The 24,613-nt window shown below is 54.4% G+C and overlaps 1 protein-coding gene across 1 annotated transcript in view; it reads right to left on the reverse strand.

Moving 5' to 3' along the window:
- Positions 1-2,850: 2,850 nt before the first annotated feature.
- LOC144677509 (uncharacterized) overlaps positions 2,851-24,613 on the reverse strand; it is a 37,547-nt gene continuing 15,784 nt past the window's right edge. Inside the window, exons 4-10 of the mRNA XM_078537580.1 lie at positions 22,534-22,770; positions 20,024-20,242; positions 17,662-17,898; positions 10,520-10,744; positions 6,697-7,413; positions 5,488-5,537; positions 2,851-3,046 (exon numbers count right to left, since the gene is read on the reverse strand). Of these exons, the coding sequence (XP_078393706.1) occupies positions 5,529-5,537; positions 6,697-7,413; positions 10,520-10,744; positions 17,662-17,898; positions 20,024-20,242; positions 22,534-22,770 (1,644 nt within the window). The 3' untranslated portion in view covers positions 2,851-3,046; positions 5,488-5,528. The remainder of the gene's footprint in view (positions 3,047-5,487; positions 5,538-6,696; positions 7,414-10,519; positions 10,745-17,661; positions 17,899-20,023; positions 20,243-22,533; positions 22,771-24,613) is intronic.

Below are 24,613 nucleotides of genomic sequence, written 5' to 3' on the forward strand. Positions count from 1 at the left end.
TGTACAGGCCTTTATTGTTCTTGTAGAGTTCCCAAAGCATGAGGAATTGCTGTTTTTTAAAAAAATAAATGCATTAAAACAAATATCGTCCCATTCCTTTAATTCGGTCAAGAAAACCCCTTTCACCTGCCCTTCTGGCCTCCATTGCTCTCGGTCTCAGCTCTTGGGCATCTTCACCTCAAGCCTGAAGCCACATCAAAGGCAAGTTGTCCACCAGCCTTTATTGGCAAAAGGATTGGAGTTTATCCGAGTACATTTGGAAAAGCTGCTGGTTGAGAGCACGCCTGGCACACGCTGCACACCTTTGCCCCCCTTACCCAAGGCCTTGGCATCAGCGGACTGGTCCCTGGGGATGAGAGGCGTCGTCCCATGAGGAGAGATCGAGTGGAATTGGCCGATTATTCCCTGGAGTGTAGCCGATTTTGAGGGGATCTCGTTGAAACTTGTAAAATCCTTAGAGAATGTGACAGGGTCAATGCTGATGGGCTGTTTAACAACCCCCCTCAACCGATTGGAGAGTCTCAAACACGGGGGCCCAGTCTCAGGGTGAGGGGTCGGCCATTTTGGACAGAGTTGAGAAACCTCTTCACTCGGAGAGTTGTGAATCTTTGGAATTCTGGGCCCAGAGGGTTGTGAATGCTCCATCGTTGACTGGATTCAAGATGGAGAGGGATAGATTTTTGGACTCTCAGGGATCTGGGGATAGTGCGGGAAAGTTTCGTTCTATCTTATTGAATAGCAGGGCAGGCTTGAGGGGCTGAATGGCCAGCTCCTGTTCCTATTTCCTGTTCAGATCAGGCGACACATCTCACCACAGTGACCGCCTGGCCCCAGATCAGTTAACCTTTGGGATAACAGGGCAGCCAGTCACTCACTCTGAAAAAACAAATAACAGACCTTCAGATAATCTCTCGCACACTCTCCCTATCTTCAGATAATCTCTCACTCTCGCACACTCTCCCTATCTTCAGATAATCTCTCTCACACACACTCCCTATCTTCAGATAATCTCTCTCTCACACACACTCCATATCTTCAGATAATCTCTCTCTCACACACTCTCCCTATCTTCAGATAATCTCTCTCTCACACACACACTCCCTATCTTCAGATAATCTCTCTCTCACACACTCTCCCTATCTTCAGATAATCTCTCTCACACACACTCTCCCTATCTTCAGATAATCTCTCTCTCGCACACTCTCCCTATCTTCAGATAATCTCTTTCTCTCGCACACTCTCCCTATCTTCAGATAATCTCTCTCACACACTCTCCCTATCTTCAGATAATCTCTCTCGCACACACTCTCCCTATCTTCAGATAATCTCTCTCTCGCACACACTCTCCCTATCTTCAGATAATCTCTCTCTCGCACACACTCTCCCTATCTTCAGATAATCTCTCTCACACACTCTCCCTATCTTCAGATAATCTCTCTCTCACACACTCTCCCTATCTTCAGATAATCTCTTTCTCTCGCACACTCTCCCTATCTTCAGATAATCTCTTTCTCTCGCACACTCTCCCTATCTTCAGATAATCTCTCTCACACACTCTCCCTATCTTCAGATAATCTCTCTCACACACTCTCCCTATCTTCAGATAATCTCTCTCGCACACACTCTCCCTATCTTCAGATAATCTCTCTCTCTCACACACTCTCCCTATCTTCAGATAATCTCTCTCTCACACACTCTCCCTATCTTCAGATAATCTCTCTCACACACTCTCCCTATCTTCAGATAATCTCTCTCACACACTCTCCCTATCTTCAGATAATCTCTCTCGCACACACTCTCCCTATCTTCAGATAATCTCTCTCTCTCACACACTCTCCCTATCTTCAGATAATCTCTCTCGCACACACTCTCCCTATCTTCAGATAATCTCTCTCTCTCACACACTCTCCCTATCTTCAGATAATCTCTCTCTCACACACTCTCCCTATCTTCAGATAATCTCTCTCTCACACACTCTCCCTATCTTCAGATAATCTCTCTCACACACACTCTCCCTATCTTCAGATAATCTCTCTCTCGCACACTCTCCCTATCTTCAGATAATCTCTCTCGCACACACTCTCCCTATCTTCAGATAATCTCTCTCACACACTAACCAGATAATCTCTCTCGCGCACACTCTAACTTCAGATAATCTCTCTCACTATCTTCAGATGATCACACTCACTCTCTACCTTCAGATAATATCTCACCCTCTATCTTCAGATAATCCCCCTCTCTCACACACACACTATTTGCAGATAATCTCTCACACGTTCTATCTTCAGGTAATCTCTTGGGGAGTTGGTGGGGGGGATCCTCTGATGAGGACAGTGTTCTGTGTGCCCAAACTGGGGGTGAGCAGGGAGATTTAGGGTTTCAATTACAGAACCAGGGGGCAGAACCTTCAAATGGGAGCCAGGCCTGTTCAAGGGTGATGTCAGGAAGCACATCTCACACACACACACAGGGGGGAGCGGGAATCTGGAACTCTCTCCCCCCCCCACACCCCCCCCACAAAAAAAAAGCTGTCGAGGTGGGGAAGGGGGTCAGTGAGAAATGTTAACTCTGAGATTTCTGTTGGATTAAGGGTTATGGAACCGAGGTGGCCAGATGGAGTTCAGGTACAGACCAGCCGCGACCTGGTTGAGTGACGGGACAGGCTGGAGAGGGGCTGAATGGCCTCCTCCTGTTCCCAATGCTGTTCAGACTGATCTGTCCACCCCCCCCAAAGCTAAAAAAAAAAACAAATACAGCACCTTCAGGTGGGGGGCAAGCTGGGTTTGTTCACCTTTTTTAAGAAGTACCTGTGATTCTGTGGGAACGCAATAACACCGATTCCTGTGAGTTGTCTTAAATTAAGCCGCTTTTATTCACAAGCTAAATATCACCCCGCCAGGAGGTCCTCACTGCAGCAGCGGCGTCCCGGCCCCTCGGCGTGCGTTCCTGGGCGCGTCTTTCCGTGCGAGACCCACGACCCTCCTCTACCACGATGACCCACGACCTCTGGGCCCCCACCCCCCGGGACGGGGTAAGTGGGCTCAACCTGCGAAGGCAAAGCAAGATCCCAGGCTGACCGATACCTATTACTGGTTGCGTACAGAGTGACCTTTCTCCTGTGCGTCTGTGTTTTTAAGGTTAGCTGCGAAGTATAAAGTCGCTCGACACGAGACACGTGGACACCATGTTAACCTTAACCTTTGAAAAATTTATCCACCTAGTCCCACTCTTCCCCCTTCTCCCCCCCACCCCACATCCCTGCTAATATCCCCCCTTCCAGTATTTATCCGATTCCCCCCCTTTTGAAAGTTCCTATTGAATCTGCTTCCGCCGCCCTTTCAGGCAGCACCTTCCAGATCACAACAACTCGCTGTGTAAATAAAAAACAAATTCTCCTCATCTCCCCCTCTGGTTCTTTCCCCGATTCTCTTCAATCTGTGTCCCCCTCTGGTTACTGACCCTCCTGCCCAGTGGAAACAGTTTCTCCTTATTTACTCTGTCCAAACCCCCCTTCCTGATTTTGAACGTCTCAATTCAATCTCCCCCTTAACCTTCTCCGCTCTAAGGAGAACAATCCCAGCTTCTCCCAGTCTCTCTGTTATTTTTCAGGCTGGTGCCCTGTTACTGGACACTGGCCTTTCGGCTTTGTTACCTGTCCTGGGCTCCTACACCCCTCCCTATCTCTGTAACCTCCTCCAGCCCCTACACCCCTCCCTATCTCTGTAACCTCCTCCAGCCCCTACACCCCTCCCTATCTCTGTAACCTCCTCCAGCCCCTACATCCCTCCCTATCTCTGTAACCTCCTCCAGCCCCTACACCCCTCCCTATCTCTGTAACCCCCTCCAGCCCCTACACCCCTCCCTATCTCTGTAACCTCCTCCAGCCCCCTACACCCCTCCCTATCTCTGTAACCTCCTCCAGCCCCTACACCCCTCCCTATATCTGTAACCTCCTCCAGCCCCTACACCCCTCCCTATCTCTGTAACCTCCTCCAGCCCCTACAACCCTCCCTATCTCTGTAACCTCCTCCAGCCCCTACACCCCCTCCCTATCTCTGTAACCTCCTCCAGCCCCTACACCCCTCCCTATCTCTGTAACCTCCTCCAGCCCCTACACCCCTCCCTATCTCTGTAACCTCCTCCAGCCCCCTACACCCCTCCCTATCTCTGTAACTTCCTCCAGCCCCTACACCCCTCCCTATCTCTGTAACCTCCTCCAGCCCCCTACACCCCTCCCTATCTCTGTAACCTCCTCCAGCCCCTACACCCCTCCCTATCTCTAACCTCCTCCAGCCCCTACACCCCTTCCTATCTCTGTCACCTCCTCCAGCCCCTACACCCCTCCCTATCTCTGTAACTTCCTCCAGCCCCTACACCCCTCCCTATCTCTGTAACCTCCTCCAGCCCCCTACACCCCTCCCTATCTCTGTAACCTCCTCCAGCCCCTACACCCCTCCCTATCTCTGTAACCTCCTCCAGCCCCCTACACCCCCTCCCTATCTGTGTAACCTCCTCCAGCCCCTACACCCCTCCCTATCTCTGTAACCTCCTCCAGCCTCCTACAACCCTCCCTATCTCTGTAACCTCCTTCAGCCCCTCCAACCCTCCGAGATCTCTGCGCTCCTCCAATTTCGACCTCTTGCCCATCCCCCCGATTCCCATCGCTCCACCATTGGCGGCCGGGCCTTCAGCTGCCTGGGGGGCCCTGAGCTCTGGAATTCCCTCCCTAAACCTCCTCTGTTTCTCTCTCTCTCACTCATTTCAGACGCTCCTTCAAACCGACCTCTGACCGAGTTTTTGGTTGTCAGTCTCTGACATCTCCTGTACGTGTCCTGGGGTCAAGTTTGCTTTATAACGCTGCTGTGAAGTAGCTTGGGGTGGTTATCTCGGCTTTAGGATGCTATCTAAATGCAAATTGGTGTTTTCCCCTTTGTGTGTGAAGATCAGGCTCATTTTAAGGTTCTGCCCCCTTGCTCTGGACTCCCCCCCACCAACCCATCCAAAGGAAACAGTTTCTCTCCATCGCCTCCATCAAATCCTTTTAATCCCAGGATTGAAGAAAATATTGCGGATGCTGGAGACCTGGAATAAAAACAGGGAATGCCAGAGAAACGCCTTATTCTTGTTTCAATGATGTGCTCTCTCAGAGCGCTGACCCTTGTCCTGCTATTAACACCTTCTGCTTTCTTTTACGCCGCTATCAGCGCCTACTCTAGTCTTTAACACCACCATTAGCACTCGCTTTCTCCTGTGTCCATGACATCTTTGTCGGTCTCTCCTGAGCCCCGATCCCTCACCTTCTACTTTGCTCCACCCCCCCTCTCAAACAGTGTAACATCCATCACCTCTCTACCTCTCTTCAGCTCCGAAGAAGAGTCACACGGACTCGAAACGTGAAACCTTTTAACCTTAAACGTTTTCATTCCGGTGCTAGAAGCCTTGAAACATTCCCCTTGTCCAGAGCAGTAAATCCACGGCAATATTTACCTGGCAGGAATAGCAGGAATGTGTCCACCTCTACGAAGCCCTCAAAGGTCCTAGGACGGAACAGAAAGGGGGATCTGTTAGGGTTGTTTCTGCAGCATTGCTGTCTCCATGACCTGCCCTCCCCAGTCTGCTGGACATGGCCTGAGCCTGTCTCAACTGGACTTTGAGTGAGGCATTGGGGGATCTAGCTCCTTGGGACTGACCCCCACCAGCTTGGGACTGGTTTGGCTGTCTTATTGGCCCCAAGATACCCCAGTGCTTGCAGTGCCCACCAGATGTGCTAGGCCCCAGTGTAGTGCTGTTCCATCGCACACTCCCTCCCCAGGCCCCAGTGTAGTGCTGTTCCATCGCACACTCCCTCCCCAGGCCCCAGTGCAGCACTGGGTATCGCACACTCCCTCCCCAGGCCCCAGTGCAGCACTGGGTATTGCACACTCCCTCCCCAGGCCCCAGTGCAGTGCTGGGCATCGCACACTCCCTCCCCAGGCCCCAGTGTAGCACTGGGTATCGCACACTCCCTCCCCAGGCCCCAGTGTAGCGCTGGGTATCGCACACTCCCTCCCCAGGCCCCAGTGTAGCGCTGGGTATCGCACACTCCCTCCCCAGGCCCCAGTGTAGCACTAGGTATCGCACACTCCCTCCCCAGGCCCCAGTGTAGCACTGGATATCACACACTCCCTCCCCAGGCCCCAGTGTAGCACTAGGTATCGCACACTCCCTCCCCAGGCCCCAGTGTAGCACTGGATATCTCACACTCCCTCCCCAGGCCCCAGTGCAGTGCTGGGTATCGCACACTCCCTCCCCAGGCCCCAGTGTAGCACTGGATATCACACACTCCCTCCCCAGGCCCCAGTGCAGTGCTGGGTATCGCACACTCCCTCCCCAGGCAGCATAGGCTGCGCTAGGCCTCAGTATAACGCAGAGCTGGGAATGCTCCCTCAACCGGGTGCGCTGGGCTTGGAGCAGCCCCGGGAATGGGAAGCAGGTGTCCCAAGCCTGCTGCCTCCCCATTTATCCATTCTAGGCCTACGGAAAACCTCCCCCACCCTTCACCCTCACCCGGGCACCACCGTACCAGACAGCCAAAGAAATTGCGGGAAATGCAGGGTTGAAATGAAGCCGGAAATTGAATATTGCCCCCTCCCTCCCCACCCCCAGGGCAATCCAAGGGGTTGGGGTGAGGAGGCGGGGGTGGGGGGTGACCCTTACCCTCTTGGGTGTTGATCTGCTCGGTGCAAAGGGCGGTGGTCTCAGGTACTCCTCTGGGACCCTCTCGTAGAGATTCTCGGCCTGGTGAGGCTCGGTTGCCGGGGGGGCGCGCCCGGGCCTGGTGGCTGGGGGAGGCCTCGCCGCCGGCTCGGGCCTGCCGGGCGCAGGCCGAGGGCAGGGTCCGTAGGCCGGGTCGTCCATCTCGTAGCCGCCCCTGGCCGGGCCGCCAGCGCCGGGGAGGGGGAGGCCGAGGCTTCGGCGGGCGGGCTGGGCGTAGGTGGGCGGAGGGCTGGGGGGGAGGGGGAGGAGGAGGGGGAGAGGGGAGGGCCAGCCGGGGGGGGCCGTGGGCTGCGGCGGCCGGGGCGGGAGGTCGGGGGTCGCGGGCGCGCCCTTGGTGGGGGCGGGGCAGTACAGGTTGCCGCGCCTGGCCTGCTGGAGGTCGAGCTCCGAGTAGACGTGGTGGAGCCCTCGCCCGCAGGCCCGGGTCAGGCGCTCGTCCTCCGCCCCGTCGCGGGGGTCGGCGTAGGTGTGCGTCGTCTCCAGGGCAGTGCTGGGCCTCGGCCCGGGCTCTGTGTAGATGTGCCGCTTGGCCTTGTTGACCCGGGCGTAGGTCGGGGCCTCCTGGCTGGGCTGGTCAGGACCGACTCCCTCCTCTGCAGGGCAGGAGCTCCGACTCTTCCTCGAGGCGTCTCTCGCCGACGTCCGGGCCTCCGGGATCTGCCAGGGTGCAAGAAGACACGGTTAGGAAACGGGCAGCGCCCTCCTGGTAAACGTGATGCCGACCCCCCCACCCGCCCCCGGCATCTCAGTGTGGCCCCCGCACCCTCAACTGGAGTCACACGGTTAGAAACGTGGCTCCTATCCCACCTCATCGGCTGGGCTCCTGTAGCAAGAATATCGACAGCTTCTGCAGCTGCCATAGGCCCTCATTCAGCTCAGCCTGTCCCCCGCAGGCCCCGTGACCTCAGCCTGTCCCCCGCAGGCCCCGTGACCTCAGCCTGTCCCCCGCAGGCCCCGTGACCTCAGCCTGTCCCCCGCAGGCCCCGTGACCTCAGCCTGTCCCCCGCAGGCCCCGTGACCTCAGCCTGTCCCCCGCAGGCCCCGTGACCTCAGCCTGTCCCCCGCAGGCCCCGTGACCTCAGCCTGTCGCCCGCAGGCCCCGTGACCTCAGCCTGTCCCCCGCAGGCCCCGTGACCTCAGCCTGTTCCCTACAGGCCCCGTGACCTCAGCCTGTCCCCCGCAGGCCCCGTGACCTCAGCCTGTCCCCCGCAGGCCCCGTGACCTCAGCCTGTCCCCCGCAGGCCCCGTGACCTCAGCCTGTCCCTCGCAGGCCCCGTGACCTCAGCCTGTCGCCCGCAGGCCCCGTGACCTCAGCCTGTCCCCCGCAGGCCCCGTGACCTCAGCCTGTCCCCCGCAGGCCCCGTGACCTCAGCCTGTCCCCCGCAGGCCCCGTGACCTCAGCCTGTCCCCCGCAGGCCCCGTGACCTCAGCCTGTCCCCCGCAGGCCCCGTGACCTCAGCCTGTTCCTCGCAGGCCCCGTGACCTCAGCCTGTCGCCCGCAGGCCCCGTGACCTCAGCCTGTCCCCCGCAGGCCCCGTGACCTCAGCCTGTCCCCCGCAGGCCCCGTGACCTCAGCATGTCGCCCGCAGGCCCCGTGACCTCAGCCTGTCCCCCGCAGGCCCCGTGACCTCAGCCTGTCGCCCGCAGGCCCCGTGACCTCAGCCTGTCCCCCGCAGGCCCCGTGACCTCAGCCTGTCCCCCGCAGGCCCCGTGACCTCAGCCTGTTCCCTACAGGCCCCGTGACCTCAGCCTGTCGCCCGCAGGCCCCGTGACCTCAGCCTGTTCCCTACAGGCCCCGTGACCTCAGCCTGTTCCCTACAGGCCCCGTGACCTCAGCCTGTCCCCCGCAGGCCCCGTGACCTCAGCCTGTCCCCCGCAGGCCCCGTGACCTCAGCCTGTTCCCTACAGGCCCCGTGACCTCAGCCTGTTCCCTACAGGCCCCGTGACCTCAGCCTGTCGCCCGCAGGCCCCTTGACCTCAGCCTGTTCCCCTATGGGCCCCTTGACCTCAGCCTGTTCCCTACAGGCCCCGTGACCTCAGCCTGTCCCCCGCAGGCCCCGTGACCTCAGCCTGTCCCCCGCAGGCCCCGTGACCTCAGCATGTCGCCCGCAGGCCCCGTGACCTCAGCCTGTCCCCCGCAGGCCCCGTGACCTCAGCCTGTCGCCCGCAGGCCCCGTGACCTCAGCCTGTCCCCCGCAGGCCCCGTGACCTCAGCCTGTCCCCCGCAGGCCCCGTGACCTCAGCCTGTTCCCTACAGGCCCCGTGACCTCAGCCTGTCGCCCGCAGGCCCCGTGACCTCAGCCTGTTCCCTACAGGCCCCGTGACCTCAGCCTGTTCCCTACAGGCCCCGTGACCTCAGCCTGTCCCCCGCAGGCCCCGTGACCTCAGCCTGTCCCCCGCAGGCCCCGTGACCTCAGCCTGTTCCCTACAGGCCCCGTGACCTCAGCCTGTTCCCTACAGGCCCCGTGACCTCAGCCTGTCGCCCGCAGGCCCCTTGACCTCAGCCTGTTCCCCTATGGGCCCCTTGACCTCAGCCTGTTCCCTACAGGCCCCGTGACCTCAGCCTGTCCCCCGCAGGCCCCGTGACCTCAGCCTGTCGCCCGCAGGCCCCGTGACCTCAGCCTGTCCCCCGCAGGCCCCGTGACCTCAGCCTGTCGCCCGCAGGCCCCGTGACCTCAGCCTGTCCCCCGCAGGCCCCGTGACCTCAGCCTGTCCCCCGCAGGCCCCGTGACCTCAGCCTGTTCCCTACAGGCCCCGTGACCTCAGCCTGTCGCCCGCAGGCCCCGTGACCTCAGCCTGTTCCCTACAGGCCCCGTGACCTCAGCCTGTTCCCTACAGGCCCCGTGACCTCAGCCTGTCCCCCGCAGGCCCCGTGACCTCAGCCTGTCCCCCGCAGGCCCCGTGACCTCAGCCTGTTCCCTACAGGCCCCGTGACCTCAGCCTGTTCCCTACAGGCCCCGTGACCTCAGCCTGTCGCCCGCAGGCCCCTTGACCTCAGCCTGTTCCCCTATGGGCCCCTTGACCTCAGCCTGTTCCCTACAGGCCCCGTGACCTCAGCCTGTCCCCCTACAGGCCCCGTGACCTCAGCCTGTTCCCTACGGGCCCCGTGACCTCAGCCTGTTCCATACAGGCCCCGTGACCTCAGCCTGTTCCCTACAGGCCCCGTGACCTCAGCCTGTTCCCCTATGGGCCCCTTGACCTCAGCCTGTTCCCTACAGGCCCCATGACCTCAGCCTGTCCCCCTACAGGCCCCGTGACCTCAGCCTGTTCCCTACGGGCCCCGTGACCTCAGCCTGTTCCCTACAGGCCCCGTGACCTCAGCCTGTTCCCTACAGGCCCCGTGACCTCAGCCTGTTCCCTACAGGCCCCGTGACCTCAGCCTGTCCCCCGCAGGCCCCGTGACCTCAGCCTGTCGCCCGTAGGCCCCGTGACCTCAGCCTGTTCTTACAGGCCCTGTGACCTCAGCCTGTCCCCCGCAGGCCCCGTGATCTCAGCCTGTTCTTACAGGCCCTGTGACCTCAGCCTGTTCCCTACGGGCTCCGTGACCTCAGTCTGTTCCCTAAAGGCCACGTGACCTCAGCCTCTCACCCTGTGGGCCCCTTGGAGACAGTCTTACCCACGTGACTGACCCCGGGGGATGAACCCTGCTGCACAGGGTGATGGGGTTATGGAGGACGCTGCCTGGGCTCTGGGAATATCCGATACTGTTCCTGAAGTCACCCCGAGCTCTGCATAGAACGGAAAACACAAACGTTCTCGTCACCTCCTGATAGGTGGCTTCGTGCAGTGTGACCTTCGCTGCCCAGTGCTGGGGGTCGTGCGTGACCTTGGGGTCAAAGGCCGTCGCTCCCGGTAACGAGGTGGATCCTGCCCCATCCTCCGGCGCGTTGGGAGCGACACCGGCAGTGGGTCCTCCTCCTCCCGCCTCACAGGCACCCGGCCTCCTCCTCCGGATCCTGTCGATATCCTCGTAAAGTTTATCAGGAACCTGGGGACAGGGACAAGGATAAACCCACACGTCACCAAGTCTCCAGTACAGAATCAGGCCATTCGGCCCCTCTTCTCCGTGTTGGTGTTTCTGCCCCACACGAGCCTCCTCCCACCCCCCTCTCCCTCTCACCCCATCCCCATATCCTTCTATTCCTCTCCCCCTCATGTGTTTATCCAGCTTCCCCCCCCCCTTCAATCCATCTCTGCGATTCACCTCAACCACTCCCCGTGGGAGCGAGTCCCACATTCTCCCCGCTCCCCGTGGGAGCGAGTCCCACATTCTCCCCGCTCCCCGTGGGAGCGAGTCCCACATTCTCCCCACTCTCTGGGTAAAGATGTTTCTCCTGAATTCCCCATCGGATTTATCAGTGACTGTCTGATATTTAATACGCGGTGGCCCTCAAAGTCATCCAGTGTAACTCAATGACACCCAGTGACATCCCAGTTACTCAAGGACATCCAGTGATACCCAGTGAGGCTTAAGGACATCCAGTGATACCCAGTGAGGCTCAAGGGCATCCAGTGATCCCCAGTGAGGCCCAGGGACATCCAGTGATACCCAGTGAGGCTCAAGGGCATCCAGTGATCCCCAGTGAGGCTCAAGGACATCCAGTGACAACCAGTGATTGAAAGTCTCACACAGTTGCACCCGATGACTCTCAGTGAATCTTAAAGACAACCAGTAACTCTCACTGGCCCTCAAAGACAATCAGTGACGCCAGTGACATAAGAACATAAGAAATAGGAACAGGAGGAGGCCATTCGGCCCCTCGAGCCTGCCCCACCATTCAATAAGATCATGGCTGCTCTTCCTGTGTTTCGATTTCCACATTCCCAGCTACCCTCCAATAACCTTCAATTCCCTGGACGAACAAGAGTCTACCTACCTCCGCCTTCAAAATATTCAGTGACCCCCCTTCCACCACCTCCTGAGGCAGAGAGTTCCAAAGTCTCACAACCCTCGGAGAGAAAACAATTCTCCTCATCTCTGTCCTAAAAGGGCGACCCCTAATTTTAAAACAGTGACCCCCCCACCTCACCCACAAGAGGAAACATCCTTTCCACATCCACCTTGTCCAGGCCGTTCAGGATCTTATAAACTTCAATCAAATCACCCCTCACTCTTCGAAACTCCAGTGGAAACAAGCCCAGTCTGTCCAACCTTTCCTCATCAGACAACCCACTCATTCCAGGTATCAACCTAGTAAACCTCCTCTGAACCGCCTCCAATGCATTTACATCCTTCCTTAAATAAGGAGACCAAAACTGCACACAGTATTCGAGGTTCGGTCTCACCAATGCCCTGTATAACTGAAGCATAACACCCTTACTTTTATATTCAATCCCTCTCGTATTAAAGGATAGCGTTCCATTAGCCGCCTTAACTACCAGCTGTATCTGCATACTAACTTTTTGTGACTCATGTACTAGAACACCCAGATCCCTCTGCACCTCAGAATTCTGCAGCCGCCCTCCATTTAAGTAACACTCTGGTTTTTCATTCCTCCTGCCAAAGTGAACAACTTCACACTTTCCCAAGTTACACTCCATCTTCCAGATTTTATTCCCACATTCTCCCCCACTCCCCGTGGGAGCGAGTCCCACATTCTCCCCGCTCCCCATGGGAGCGAGTCCCACATTCTCCCCGCTCCCCGTGGGAGCGAGTCCCACATTCTCCCCGCTCCCCGCGGGAGCGAGTCCCACATTCTCCCCGCTCCCCGTGGGAGCGAGTCCCACATTCTCCCCGCTCCCCGCGGGAGCGAGTCCCACATTCTCCCCGCTCCCCGTGGGAGCGAGTCCCACATTCTCCCCGCTCCCCGCGGGAGCGAGTCCCACATTCTCCCCGCTCCCCGCGGGAGCGAGTCGCACATTCTCCCCGCTCCCCGCGGGAGCGAGTCCCACATTCTCCCCGCTCCCCGTGGGAGCGAGTCCCACATTCTCCCCGCTCCCCGCGGGAGCGAGTCCCACATTCTTCCCGCTCCCCGCGGGAGCGAGTCCCACATTCTCCCCGCTCCCCGCGGGAGCGAGTCCCACACTCTCCCCGCTCCCCGCGGGAGCGAGTCCCACATTCTCCACACTCTCTGGGTAAAGATGTTTCTCCTGAATTCCCCATCGGATTTATCAGTGACTGTCTGATATTTAATACGCGGTGGCCCTCAAAGTCATCCAGTGTAACTCAATGACACCCAGTGACATCCCAGTTACTCAAGGACATCCAGTGATACCCAGTGAGGCTTAAGGACATCCAGTGATACCCAGTGAGGCTCAAGGACATCCAGTGATACCCAGTGATGTTCAAGGACATCCAGTGATACCCAGTGAGGCCCAAGGACATCCAGTGATACCCAGTGAGGCTCAAGGACATCCAGTGACAACCAGTGATTGAAAGTCTCACACAGTTGCACCCGATGACTCTCAGTGAATCTTGAAGACAACCAGTAACTCTCACTGGCCCTCAAAGACAATCAGTGACGCCAGTGACATAAGAACATAAGAAATAGGAACAGGAGGAGGCCATTCGGCCCCTCGAGCCTGCTCTGCCGCTCAATAAGATCATGGCTGCTCTTCCTGTGTTTCGATTTCCACATTCCCATCCACCCCCCGATAACCTTCGATTCCCTGGACGAACAAGAATCTATCTACCTCCGCCTTCAAAATATTCAGTGACCCCCCTTCCACCACCTCCTGAGGCAGAGAGTTCCAAAGTCTCACAACCCTCGGAGAGAAAACAATTCTCCTCATCTCTGTCCTAAAAGGGCGATCCCTAATTTTAAAACAGTGACCCCCCCCCCTAGTTCTGGACTCACCCACAAGAGGAAACATCCTCTCCACGTCCACCTTGTCCAGGCCGTTCAGGATCTTGTAAACTTCAATCCAATCACCCCCCCCTCACTCTTCTAAACTCCAGTGGAAACAAGCCCAGTCTGTCCAACCTTTCCTCATAAGACAACCCACTCATTCCAGGTGTGAATCTAGTAAACCTCCTCTGAACTGCCTCCAATGCATTTACATCCTTCCTTAAATAAGGAGACCAAAACTGCACACAGTATTCGAGATGCAGTCTCACCAATGTCCTGTATAACTGAAGCACAACATCCTTACTTTTATATTCAATCCCTCTCGTAATAAAGGATAACATTCCATTAGCCTCCTTAATTACTTACTGTACCTGCATGCTAACTTTTTGTGACTCATGTACTAGAACACCCAGATCCCTCTGCACCTCAGAGTCCTGCAGCCACCCTCCATTTAAGTAACACTCTGGTTTTTCATTCCTCCTGCCAAAGTGAACAACTTCACACTTTCCCACGTTACACTCCATCTTCCAGATTTTATTCTCACTCACTCAGCCTATCTATATCCGTCTGCAACCTCCTCATGGCCTCTTCACAACATACTTTCCTACCTATCTTTGTGTCATCTGCAAATTTAGCTGCCATGTCTTCACTCCCCTTACCTAAGCCATTGATATAAATCATAAAAAGTTGAGGCCCCAGTACAGATCCCTGTGGGACGCCACTAGTCACATCCTGCCAATTGGAAAAGACCCATTTATACATACTCTCTGCTTTCTGCCAGCCAGCCAATCATCTATCCACTCTAATATGTTACCCCCTACACCACGAGCTTTTATTTTTCATAACAACCTTTGATGAGGCACCTTATCAAATGCCTTCTGGAAATCCAAGTAGAGCACGTCTACAGGTTCCCCTTTATCCACAGCGCATGTTACACCTTCAAAAAACCTCTAATAAACTGGTTAAACATGATTTCCCTTTCACAAACTCATGCTGACTCTTCCCGATTACCTTGAGTTCCTCTAAAGTGCCCAGCTATAACCTCCTTAATGATCGACTCTAACACCTTCCCCATGACAGATGTCAAGCTAACTGGCCTATAGTTTCCCGTTTCCTGCCTCCCTCCCTTTTTGAAGAGAGGAGTTATATTTGCTACTTTCCAGTCTGATGGAACCTTTTCCCAAACTAAGCAACTTTGGAAAATTAACCCCAATGCATCTACTCCCTCATTATCCACCTCTTTTAAGACCTGAGGATGAATTGACCTGGACCCGGAGACTTGTCAGCCCACAGCTCCATCAGTTTGCTCAGTACCATTCCCCAGTGATTGTAATTTCACCAAGTTCCCCTCTCTCCTCCACCTCCTGATTTACAGCTATTACTACTCTTCACTATAGTGAAGACAGAAGCAAAATATTTGATCATGTCATCTGCCATTTCCTTATTATCTACTATTAACTCTCCACTGTCACTCTCTAGAGGACCAACACTCACTTTATTTACTGTTTTCCTTTTTAAATACCTGTAGAAATTCTATTTTTACATTTCTAGCTAGCTTCCTCTCATACTCTAATCTCGTTCTCCTGATTAACCTTTTAGTCATTCTCTGCTGTTCGATATATTCTGACCGATCATTTGACTTGCTATTGCTCTTTGCACTGTGATATGTTTTATCCTTTGATGTTTTCCCTCACTTCTTTAGTTAACCATGGATGGTGGATCCTCCTCTTAGAATTTTTCTTTATAGTAGGAATAGACTTATTCTGAGTATTCTAAAATAGCCCCTTAATTGTCTGCCACTGCTTCTCTATCGATCTTTCCCCTAGTCTAGTATCTCAGTTCACTTTGGCCAGCTCAGCTTTCATGCCCACGCAGTTGCCCTTATTTAAGTTTAAAATACTAGCCTTAGACCCACTCTTCTCCCCTTCTGACTGGATGTAAAATTCAGTCATATAGTGGTCACTGCTACCTAGGGGTGTCTTTACTCTGAGGTCATTAGTTAACCCTAACAGATTACACAATACCAAGTCTAATATAACCTGTTCTCTGGCTGGTTCCAGAATGTGATGTTCACAAAACATCCAGGCTACTACTGACAATCTGATTTTTTCAGAACATAAGTAGATTAAAATCACCCATGATTACTGCTGTCCCTTTATCAAAAGCACAAAATATCCCTTCTTGTATACTTTGTCCTACATTCTGATTACTTTTAGACCACTCCCATTAGTGACTTCTCTCCCCTTCTATGCCTCAACTCCACCCAAATCGCTTCTACACCCTGATCTCCTAAACCAAGCTCATCTCTAACTATTGCACCAATGCCATCCTTGATTAACAGCGCTACCCCACCACCTTTCCCTAGCTTCCTATTCTTCTTGAATGTCATATACACCTCAATATTCAGGACCCAATCCTTCTCATCTTGCAGCCACGTCTCCATAATGGCCATCAGATCATATTTATTTACTTCAATGTGCGCTATCAACCCATTTACTTTGTTATGAATGCTATGCGCATTCAGATACAGAGCCTTTAGTTTTGTCTTTTTGTTCTCTTTGTAACATCCGATCTTGACTGTTGGTGTATTCTTCGGTTTTATCTCTCTGCCTCTTCCTGCATTTCTATGACCCACATTTCCCATATTTGCTATTATGGTCCCCTACCTTGAATCTACCCCTTGATTCATCACATCTACCCAAGCTTGATCCCTCACCACCCCCCCTTGTTTAGCTTAAAACCCTCTCTACTTCCCGAGTTATGCAATTCTCAAGAACACCAGTCCCAGCACGGTTCAGGTGTAGACCGTCCCAACAGTAATGCCCCCACGTTCCCCAGTACTGGTGCCAATGCCCCATGAACTGGAACCCGCTTCTCCCACCCCAGTCTTTGATCCACGCATTCGTCTCTCTAATTTGATTTGCCCTCTGCCAATTTGCACGTCTCAGGTAATAATCCGGAGATTATTACCTTTGAGATTCTGTTTCTTAATTTGGTACCTAACTCCCAATACTGACTACGCAGAGCCTCCTTCCTTGTCCTGCCTATGTCATTGGTACCTACGTGGACTATGACAACTGGATCCTCCCCCTCCCACTGCAAGTTCCTCTCCAGCCCTGAGGAGATGTCCCAAACCCTGGCACCGGGCAGGCAACACAGCCGCCTGGAGTCTCGCTCTTTGCTACAGAGATCAGTGCCAATCCCCTTTCACTATACTGTCCCCTAATACCACTACATTCCTGTTGGCTCCCTCTGGTTGAACAGCTTCCTGTACCATGGTGCCATGACCAGTCAGCTCATCCACCCTGCAGACCTCGCTTTCAGGTTGTGAGCACCTCAAACCTGTTTGACAATTGCAAAGTCTGAAGCTCCTCCGCTACTGTCTGCTCGGTCCCTTTACCCGCCTCACTCACGGTCACATCCTCCTGTCCCTCATCACTGACCAAAACAGACGATCCTACACTAAGAGGCCTGACCGTCTTCTGGAACAAAGTGTCCAAAGGGGCATTTCTCCCCCCCTCCCTGATGTTGCGCAGCGTCTGCAGTTCGGCTTCCCAGGTCGATAATCCTGATCCGGAATTCCTCTCGCTGCTTACACTTCCTGCAGACGTGTTTGTCCCGGATCACCTTGATGTCCAAAAGCGCCCACATTCCGCAGCTGCAACACTACACCTGCCCTGCCATTGTTACTTGTGTTATTTAGTCAAGCTAATTTAATTACTCACTTAATTAACTTAGAATAATTCCTATGTATGCAACACCTTTATCCCCTGTGCACTGAATTCCCATGTGAACCTAATTCGCTACCCACTCAGTCTCCGTCTCAATCCGGTGTAGTCGCCTGTCTCGTCGCGCACACCTTACTAATCACTGAAGTGGAGCGACATCCAGTGGTGTCCAGTGACACTCCGTCACCCAGGGAACACCCTGTGGAGCTTGACACCCACAGAGTCCCAGCAACACTCACAACACCCAGTGACTCCCACTGGCCGCCAGTAAGTGGGGCAGGGTTTCCGCGCCCAGTGCCGGGGCCCTTTCCTGTTTCCAGGGGTAACAGTCCCTCCCGCTCCCTGATTGGTGGGATTCTGCTGAATGGGGTGTGTCTGTCGATCGTCACCTCCTGATAGGCGGCATCGTCCAGTGTGGCCTTCGGTGCCCCTTCCGCGGCCCAGTGATGGGGGTCGCGTGTGACCTTGGGGTCAAAGGCCGTCGCTCCTGGTAACGAGGTGGATCCTGCCCCATCCTCCGGCGCGTTGGGAGTGACACCGGCAGTGGGTCCTCCTCCTCCTGGCTCACAGGCACCCGGCTTCCTCCTCCGGATCCTGTCGATATCCTCGTAAAGTTTATCAGGAACCTGGGGACAGGGACAAGGATAAACCCACACGTCACCATGTCTATAGCACAGAAACAGGCCATTCGGCCCCTCTGCTTCGTGCTGGTGTTTCTGCCCCACACAAGCCTCCTCCCACCCCCCTCTCCCTCTCACCCCATCAACATATCCTTCTATTCCTCTCTCGCTCATGTGTTTATCCAGCTTCCCCCCCCTTCAATCCATCTCTGCGATTCACCTCGACCACTCCCCGTGGGAGCGAGTCCCACATTCTCCCCACTCCCCGTGGGAGCGAGTCCCACATTCTCCCCGCTCCCCGTGGGAGCGAGTCCCACATTCTCCCCACTCCCCGCGGGAGCGAGTCCCACATTCTCCCTGCTCCCCGTGGGAGCGAGTCCCACACTCTCCCCACTCCCCGCGGGAGCGAGTCCCACATTCTCCCCACTCCCCGTGGGAGTGTGTCCCACATTCTCCCCACATTCTCCCCACTCCCTGTGGGAGCGAGTCCCACATTCTCCCCACTCCCTGTGGGAGCGAGTCCCACATTCTCCCCACTCTCTGGGTGAAGGAGTTTCTCCTCAATTCCCCATTGGATTTATTAGTGACTGTCTGATATTTAATACGCAATGGCCCTCAATGGCATTGTGAGGGACTAAGACCTGTATATTTTCTTTTATAAAATATATACAGATATGACCATTGCTATCTCTAAGAATTTAAAACTGGGCACAGACCGAACATGGCTGAACCTATGTCTGTCTGTGACCCTCGAACACAAAGAGCTACGGCAGCATCAGAAAAACTAGATTCACTAACAACCCCTAAGGGCTGCACAGACCAAATTCAGAGAGAGCTGTACAAAAGCCATCTGCAATTCATAACCCAGGCTGTCGAACAGGAGTCTGCTTGTCTGCTAAGACAAAGAACCCGCAACCTTCCTTTCAATTCGTAATGGTCGGGACACTTAACAATCTCAGGGGTCCAGACGAGGGATACATGTCCTTTGCCAAAGGCATTGTGAAAAGATGGGAATAACGTGACATCGGCCTCTGGCTGCTGGAACCATTCATATTGCCTTTGCTGAACTGCAAAGCCCAGTCTGCCATTTTGCCTACTAACTAGCAGCCTCACAGTCAAGGAGCTCTGGCCAAGGTTGAACACTTGGCCCCATCTACACTGCTTCTGCTGGAGATTCTGTACCATCACCTACCAGACTGAATCATCTCTGCATGCCTATCTCATCATGTGTAGTCAACACCACTGGAAAAATGAATTATCCAGCATCGGCTTTCAATCTGCCCACCACCGTGAAGGAATACCTCATTGAACTTTGATTCAGGACTCTGGAACTCAGGTGAAACAATGCTCCTTTTCTCTGTGGTCTCTGCACTGTAAACCTTTTTCTCTATCCCTCTTTTACTGTATGAATGTTGTGATCCTCCTCCCACGTTTTGAGTGCAAGTAAACTAACCCTTTGAGTTCATCCAATCGCGTTTGCTGTGGGGTTATTAATAGAAAATTGGATCGCACCAAAACCGAGGGGTTGGGAACTATGACATCGTTTACAGAGAGGGAAGCAAATCAAGAACACCTTTCTGTTTATGGAGGGGTGGCGAGAGGAGAAATTAATGCCATTTGAATTAACCCCCTCCTGCCCGTCACAGACACCCTGTGACATCCCAGTTGCTCAAGGACATCCAGTGACATTCAGTGACTCTTTGGCAACCTGCAGTGACTCCCAATGGCAACCGGTAACTCTGTCATCCAGTGACACACAGTTACACCCAGTGACGCTCCAGTGCATCTTAACAACAGCCAGTGATGCCCAGCAAGTCTCACTGGCTCTCAAGGGCAAGCAGTGACACCTCTGACACTCACTGACATCCAGGGATACCCAGTGACAGTGTTATCCAGTGACACTATGTCACTCAGCCACACCAAGTGACACTCGAGGTCCCCTGACACCTAGCAACACTCGCAACGCCCAGTGACATCCAGTGATGCCCAGTGACTCCCAGTGGCCGCCAGTAAGTGGGACAGGGTTTCCGCGGCCAGTGCCGGGGCCCTTTCCTGTTTCCAGGGGTAACAGTCCCTCCCGCTCCCTGATTGGTGGGATTCTGCTGAATGGGGTGTGTCTGTCGATCGTCACCTCCTGATAGGCGGCATCATCCAGTGTGGCCTTCGCTGCCGCCTCCGCTGCCCAGTGATAGGGATCGCCCGCGGCCTTGGGGTCAAAGGCCGTCGCTCCCGGTAACGAGGTGGATCCTGCGGGAATGACACTGGCAGTGGGTCCTCCTCCTCCCACCTCGCAGGCACCCGGCTTCCTCCTCCGGATCCTGTCGATATCCTCGTAAAGTTTATCAGGAACCTGGGGATAGGGACAAGGATGAATCTCACGTCATCAAATCTACAGCACAGAAACAGGCCATTCAGCCCCTCTGCTCTGTGCTGGCGTTTCTGCCCCACATGAGCCTCCTCCCACCCCCCTGTCCCTCTCCCCCCATCGATATATCCTTCTATTCCTCTCTCCCTCATGTGTTTATCCAGCTTCCCCTCCCTTCAATCCATCTCTGCGATTCACCTCGACCACTCCCCGTGGGAGCGAGTCCCACATTCTCCCCGCTCCCCGTGGGAGCGAGTCCCACATTCTCCCCCACTCCCCGTGGGAGCGAGTCCCACATTCTCCCCATGGGAGCGAGTCCCACATTCTCCCCGCTCCCCGTGGGAGCGAGTCCCACATTCTCCCCGCTCCCCGTGGGAGCGAGTCCCACATTCTCCCCGCTCCCCGTGGGAGCGAGTCCCACATTCTCCCCGCTCCCCATGGGAGCGAGTCCCACATTCTCCCCGCTCCCCGTTGGAGCGAGTCCTACATTCTCCCCGCTCCCCGTGGGAGCGAGTCCCACATTCTGCCCGCTCTCTGGGTGAAGGAGTTTCTCCTGAATTCCCTATTGGATGTATTAGTGACTTTCTTATATTTAATACACAGTGAGCCACAATGGCACTGTGAGTGACTAAGACCTCACGCTGTATATTACTGTTATAAAATATATGCAGATATGCCCATTGCTATTTCTAAAAATTTAAAACTGAGCACAGACCTAACATGGACGGACATATGTCTGTCTGGGACCTTTGAACAGAAGGAGCTACCTGGTAGTAACAGAGAAACCCGCACCTCGTTGTCTCTGAAAAGGCACTAATGACACATCAGGAGCCTGCATGGACCAAATTCAGAGAGAGCTGTACAAAGGCCATCTGCATTTCATAACCCAGGCTGGCCAACAGGATTCTGCTCGCCTGCTAAGACAAAGAGCCCTGCAACCTTCCTTTCAATTATTAATGTTTGGGACACTTAACAATCTCGGGGGTACAGACGAGAGATACATGTCCTTTGCCAAAGGCAGTGTGAAGAGGTGGGATTTGTGTGAAATGGATCTCTGGCTGGTGGAACAATTCATATTGCCTTGCTGAACTGCAAAACTCAGTCTGCCATTTTACCATCTAACTAGCAGCCTCACAGATAAGGAGCTCTGGCCCAGGTTGGAGACCTGGCCCCACATACACTGCTTCTCCTGGGAATTCTGTACCATTGCCTACACGACTGAATCATCTCTGCATGCCTATCTCACTGTGTGAAGTCAAAACTACAGGAAAAGTGAGTTATTCAGCATCGGTTTTCAACCCACTGACCTCCGTGAAGGAATACCTCGTTGGACTTTGATTCTGGACCCTGGACCCACATGCAACAACGGGCAGGATTTTACACACCTGCCCACTGCCGGGATCTTCTGGTCCTGCCACAAGTCCATGGACTTCTGGCTGGGCGCCACATCACCCACAGCGGGCACTGCCCAGGGGGTCAGAAGCTCCTGACCAATATTTTTTTTCTCTGTGGTCTCTGCACTGTAAACCTTTCTCTTCTCTATCCCTCTTTTACTGTATGACTGTTGTGATCCTCCTCCCACGTTTTGAGTGCAAATAAATTAACCCTCTGAGCTCATCCTACCTCAAGTTTGCTGTGAGGTTATTAATAGAAAATTGAATCACGCCAAAACCGAGGGGTTGGGAAGTACGGCACCATTTATAAAGAGGGAAAGAAATCAGAAACACCTTTCTGTTTATGGAGGGGTGGTGAGAGGAGAAATTAGTGCCATTTAAATTAACCTCCTCCTCTCCGTAATAGACACCCTGTGACAGCCCAGTTACTCAAGGACACCCAGTGATGCACAGTGAGATTTAATGGCATCCTGTGACATTCAGTGACACTTTGGTGCCACATACTGACTCCCAGTGACAACCAGTGGCTCTAAATGTCACCCAGTGACACCCAGCGAATCTTAAAGGCAGCCAGTGACGCCCATTAGCTCTCACTGACACTCATGGGCAAGCAGTGATGCCAGTGACACTCACTGACATCCAGAGATACCCAGTGACAATGACATCCAGTGACATTGTCACTCAGTGGCACCAAGTGGTGCTTGATGCCCACTGACACCCAGCAACACTCACAACACCCAGTGACTCCCACTGGCCGCCAGTAAGTGGGGCAGGGTTTCCGCGCCCAGTGCCGGGGCCCTTTCCTGTTTCCAGTGGTAACAGTCCCTCCCGCTCCCTGATTGGTGGGATTCTGCTGAATGGGGTGTGTCTGTCGATCGTCACCTCCTGATAGGCGGCATCGTCCAGTGTGGCCTTCGGTGCCCCTTCCGTTGCCCAGTGATGGGGATCGCGTGTGACCTTGGGGTCAAAGGCCGTCGCTCCTGGTAACGAGGTGGATCCTGCCCCATCCTCCGGCACGTTGGGAGTGACACCGGCAGTGGGTCCTCCTCCTCCCGCCTCACAGGCACCCGGCCTCCTCCTCCGGATCCTGTCGATATCCTCGTAAAGTTTATCAGGAACCTGGGGACAGGGACAAGGATAAACCACACGTCACCAAATCTCCAGCACAGAAACAGGCCATTCGGCCCCTCTGCTTCGTGCTGGTGTTCCTGCCCCACACGAGCCTCCTCCCACCCCCCTCTCCGTCTCCCCCCATCAACATATCCTTCTATTCCTCTCTCCCTCATGTGTTTATCCAGCTTGCCCCCCCCTTCAATCCATCTCTGCGATTAACCTCGACCACTCCCCGCGGGAGCGAGTCCCACATTCTCCCCGCTCCCCGTGGGAGTGAGTCCCACATTCTCCCCGCTCTCTGGGTAAAGAAGTTTCTCCTGAATTCCCCACTGGATGTGTTAGTGACTTTCTTATATTTAATACACTATGAGCCACAATGCCACTGTGATCCAATTTTCTACTAATAACCCCACAGCAAACTTGAGATAGGATGAACTCAGTGGGTTAGTTTATTGTTCACACACTCAAAATGCAAGAGGAGGGTGCTAACATTCATACAGTAAAAGCGGGATAGAGAAAAGAAAGGTTTACTTTCTCACGCTGTATATTTCTTTTATAAAATATATACAGATATGCCCACTGCTATCTCTAAAAATTTAAATCTGAGCACAGACCTAACATGGTTGAACCTATGTCTGTCTGTAACGCTCAAACAGATGGAGCTACCTGGCAGAACCAGAGAAATCCCCGCACCTCGTTACTTCTGAAGAGGCACTAATGACACATCATGAGCTGCATGGACCAAATTCAGGGAGAGCTGTACAAAAGCCATCTGCAGTTCATAACCCAGGTTGGCCAACAGGAGTCTGCTTGTCTGCTAAGACAAAGAACCTGCAACCTTCCTTTCGATTCGTAATGGTCGGGACACTTAACAATCTCGGGGGTCCAGACGAGGGATATATGTCCTTTGCCAAAGGCATTGTGAAAAGATGGGAATAATGTGACATCGGCCTCTGGCTGCTGGAACCATTCATATTGCCTTTGCTGAACTGCAAACCCCAGTCTGCCATTTTACCACCTAACTAGCAGCCTCACAGACAAGGAGCCCTGGCCCAGGTTGAACACCTGGCCCCATCTACACTGCTTCTGCTGGAGATTCTGTACCATCACACACCAGACTGAATCATCTCTGCATGCCTATCTCGTCATGTGAAGTCAACACCACTGGAAAAGTGAATTATCCAGCATCGGTTTTCAACCTGCCCACCACCGTGAAGGAATACCTCATTAAACTTTGATTCAGGTCTCTGGAACCCAGGAGAAATAATATTTCCTTTCTCTGTGGCCTCTGCACTGTAAACCTTTCTTTTCTCTATCCCTCTGTTACTGTATGAATATTATCACCCTCCTCCCGCATTTCGAGTGTATGAAAAATAAACTAACCCACTGAGTTCATCCTATCTCAAGTTTAACTGTTTCCAGGGGTAACAGTCCCTCCCGCTCCCTGATTGGTGGGATTCTGCTGAATGGGGTGTGTCTGTCGATCGTCACCTCCTGATAGGCGGCATTGTCCAGTGTGGCCTTCGCTGCCCCTTCCGCGGCCCAGTGATGGGGATCGCGCGCGGCCTTGGGGTCAAAGGCCATCAGTCCCGGTAACGAGGTGGATCCTGCCCAATCCTCCGGCACGTTGGGAGCGACACCGGCAGTGGGTCCTCCTCCTCCCGCCTCACAGGCACCCGGCTTCCTCCTCCGGATCTTGTCGATATCCTCGTAAAGTTTATCAGGAACCTGGGGACAGGGACAAGGATAAACCACACGTCACCAAGTCTATAGCACAGAAACAGGCCATTTGGCCCCTCTGCTCCGTGCTGGTGTTCCTGCCCCACACGAGCCTCCTCCCACCCCCCTC

The sequence above is a fragment of the Cetorhinus maximus genome, unplaced genomic scaffold (assembly GCF_964194155.1).
Source record: "Cetorhinus maximus unplaced genomic scaffold, sCetMax3.hap1.1 HAP1_SCAFFOLD_2613, whole genome shotgun sequence".
In the NCBI taxonomy this organism is placed as follows: domain Eukaryota; kingdom Metazoa; phylum Chordata; class Chondrichthyes; order Lamniformes; family Cetorhinidae; genus Cetorhinus; species Cetorhinus maximus.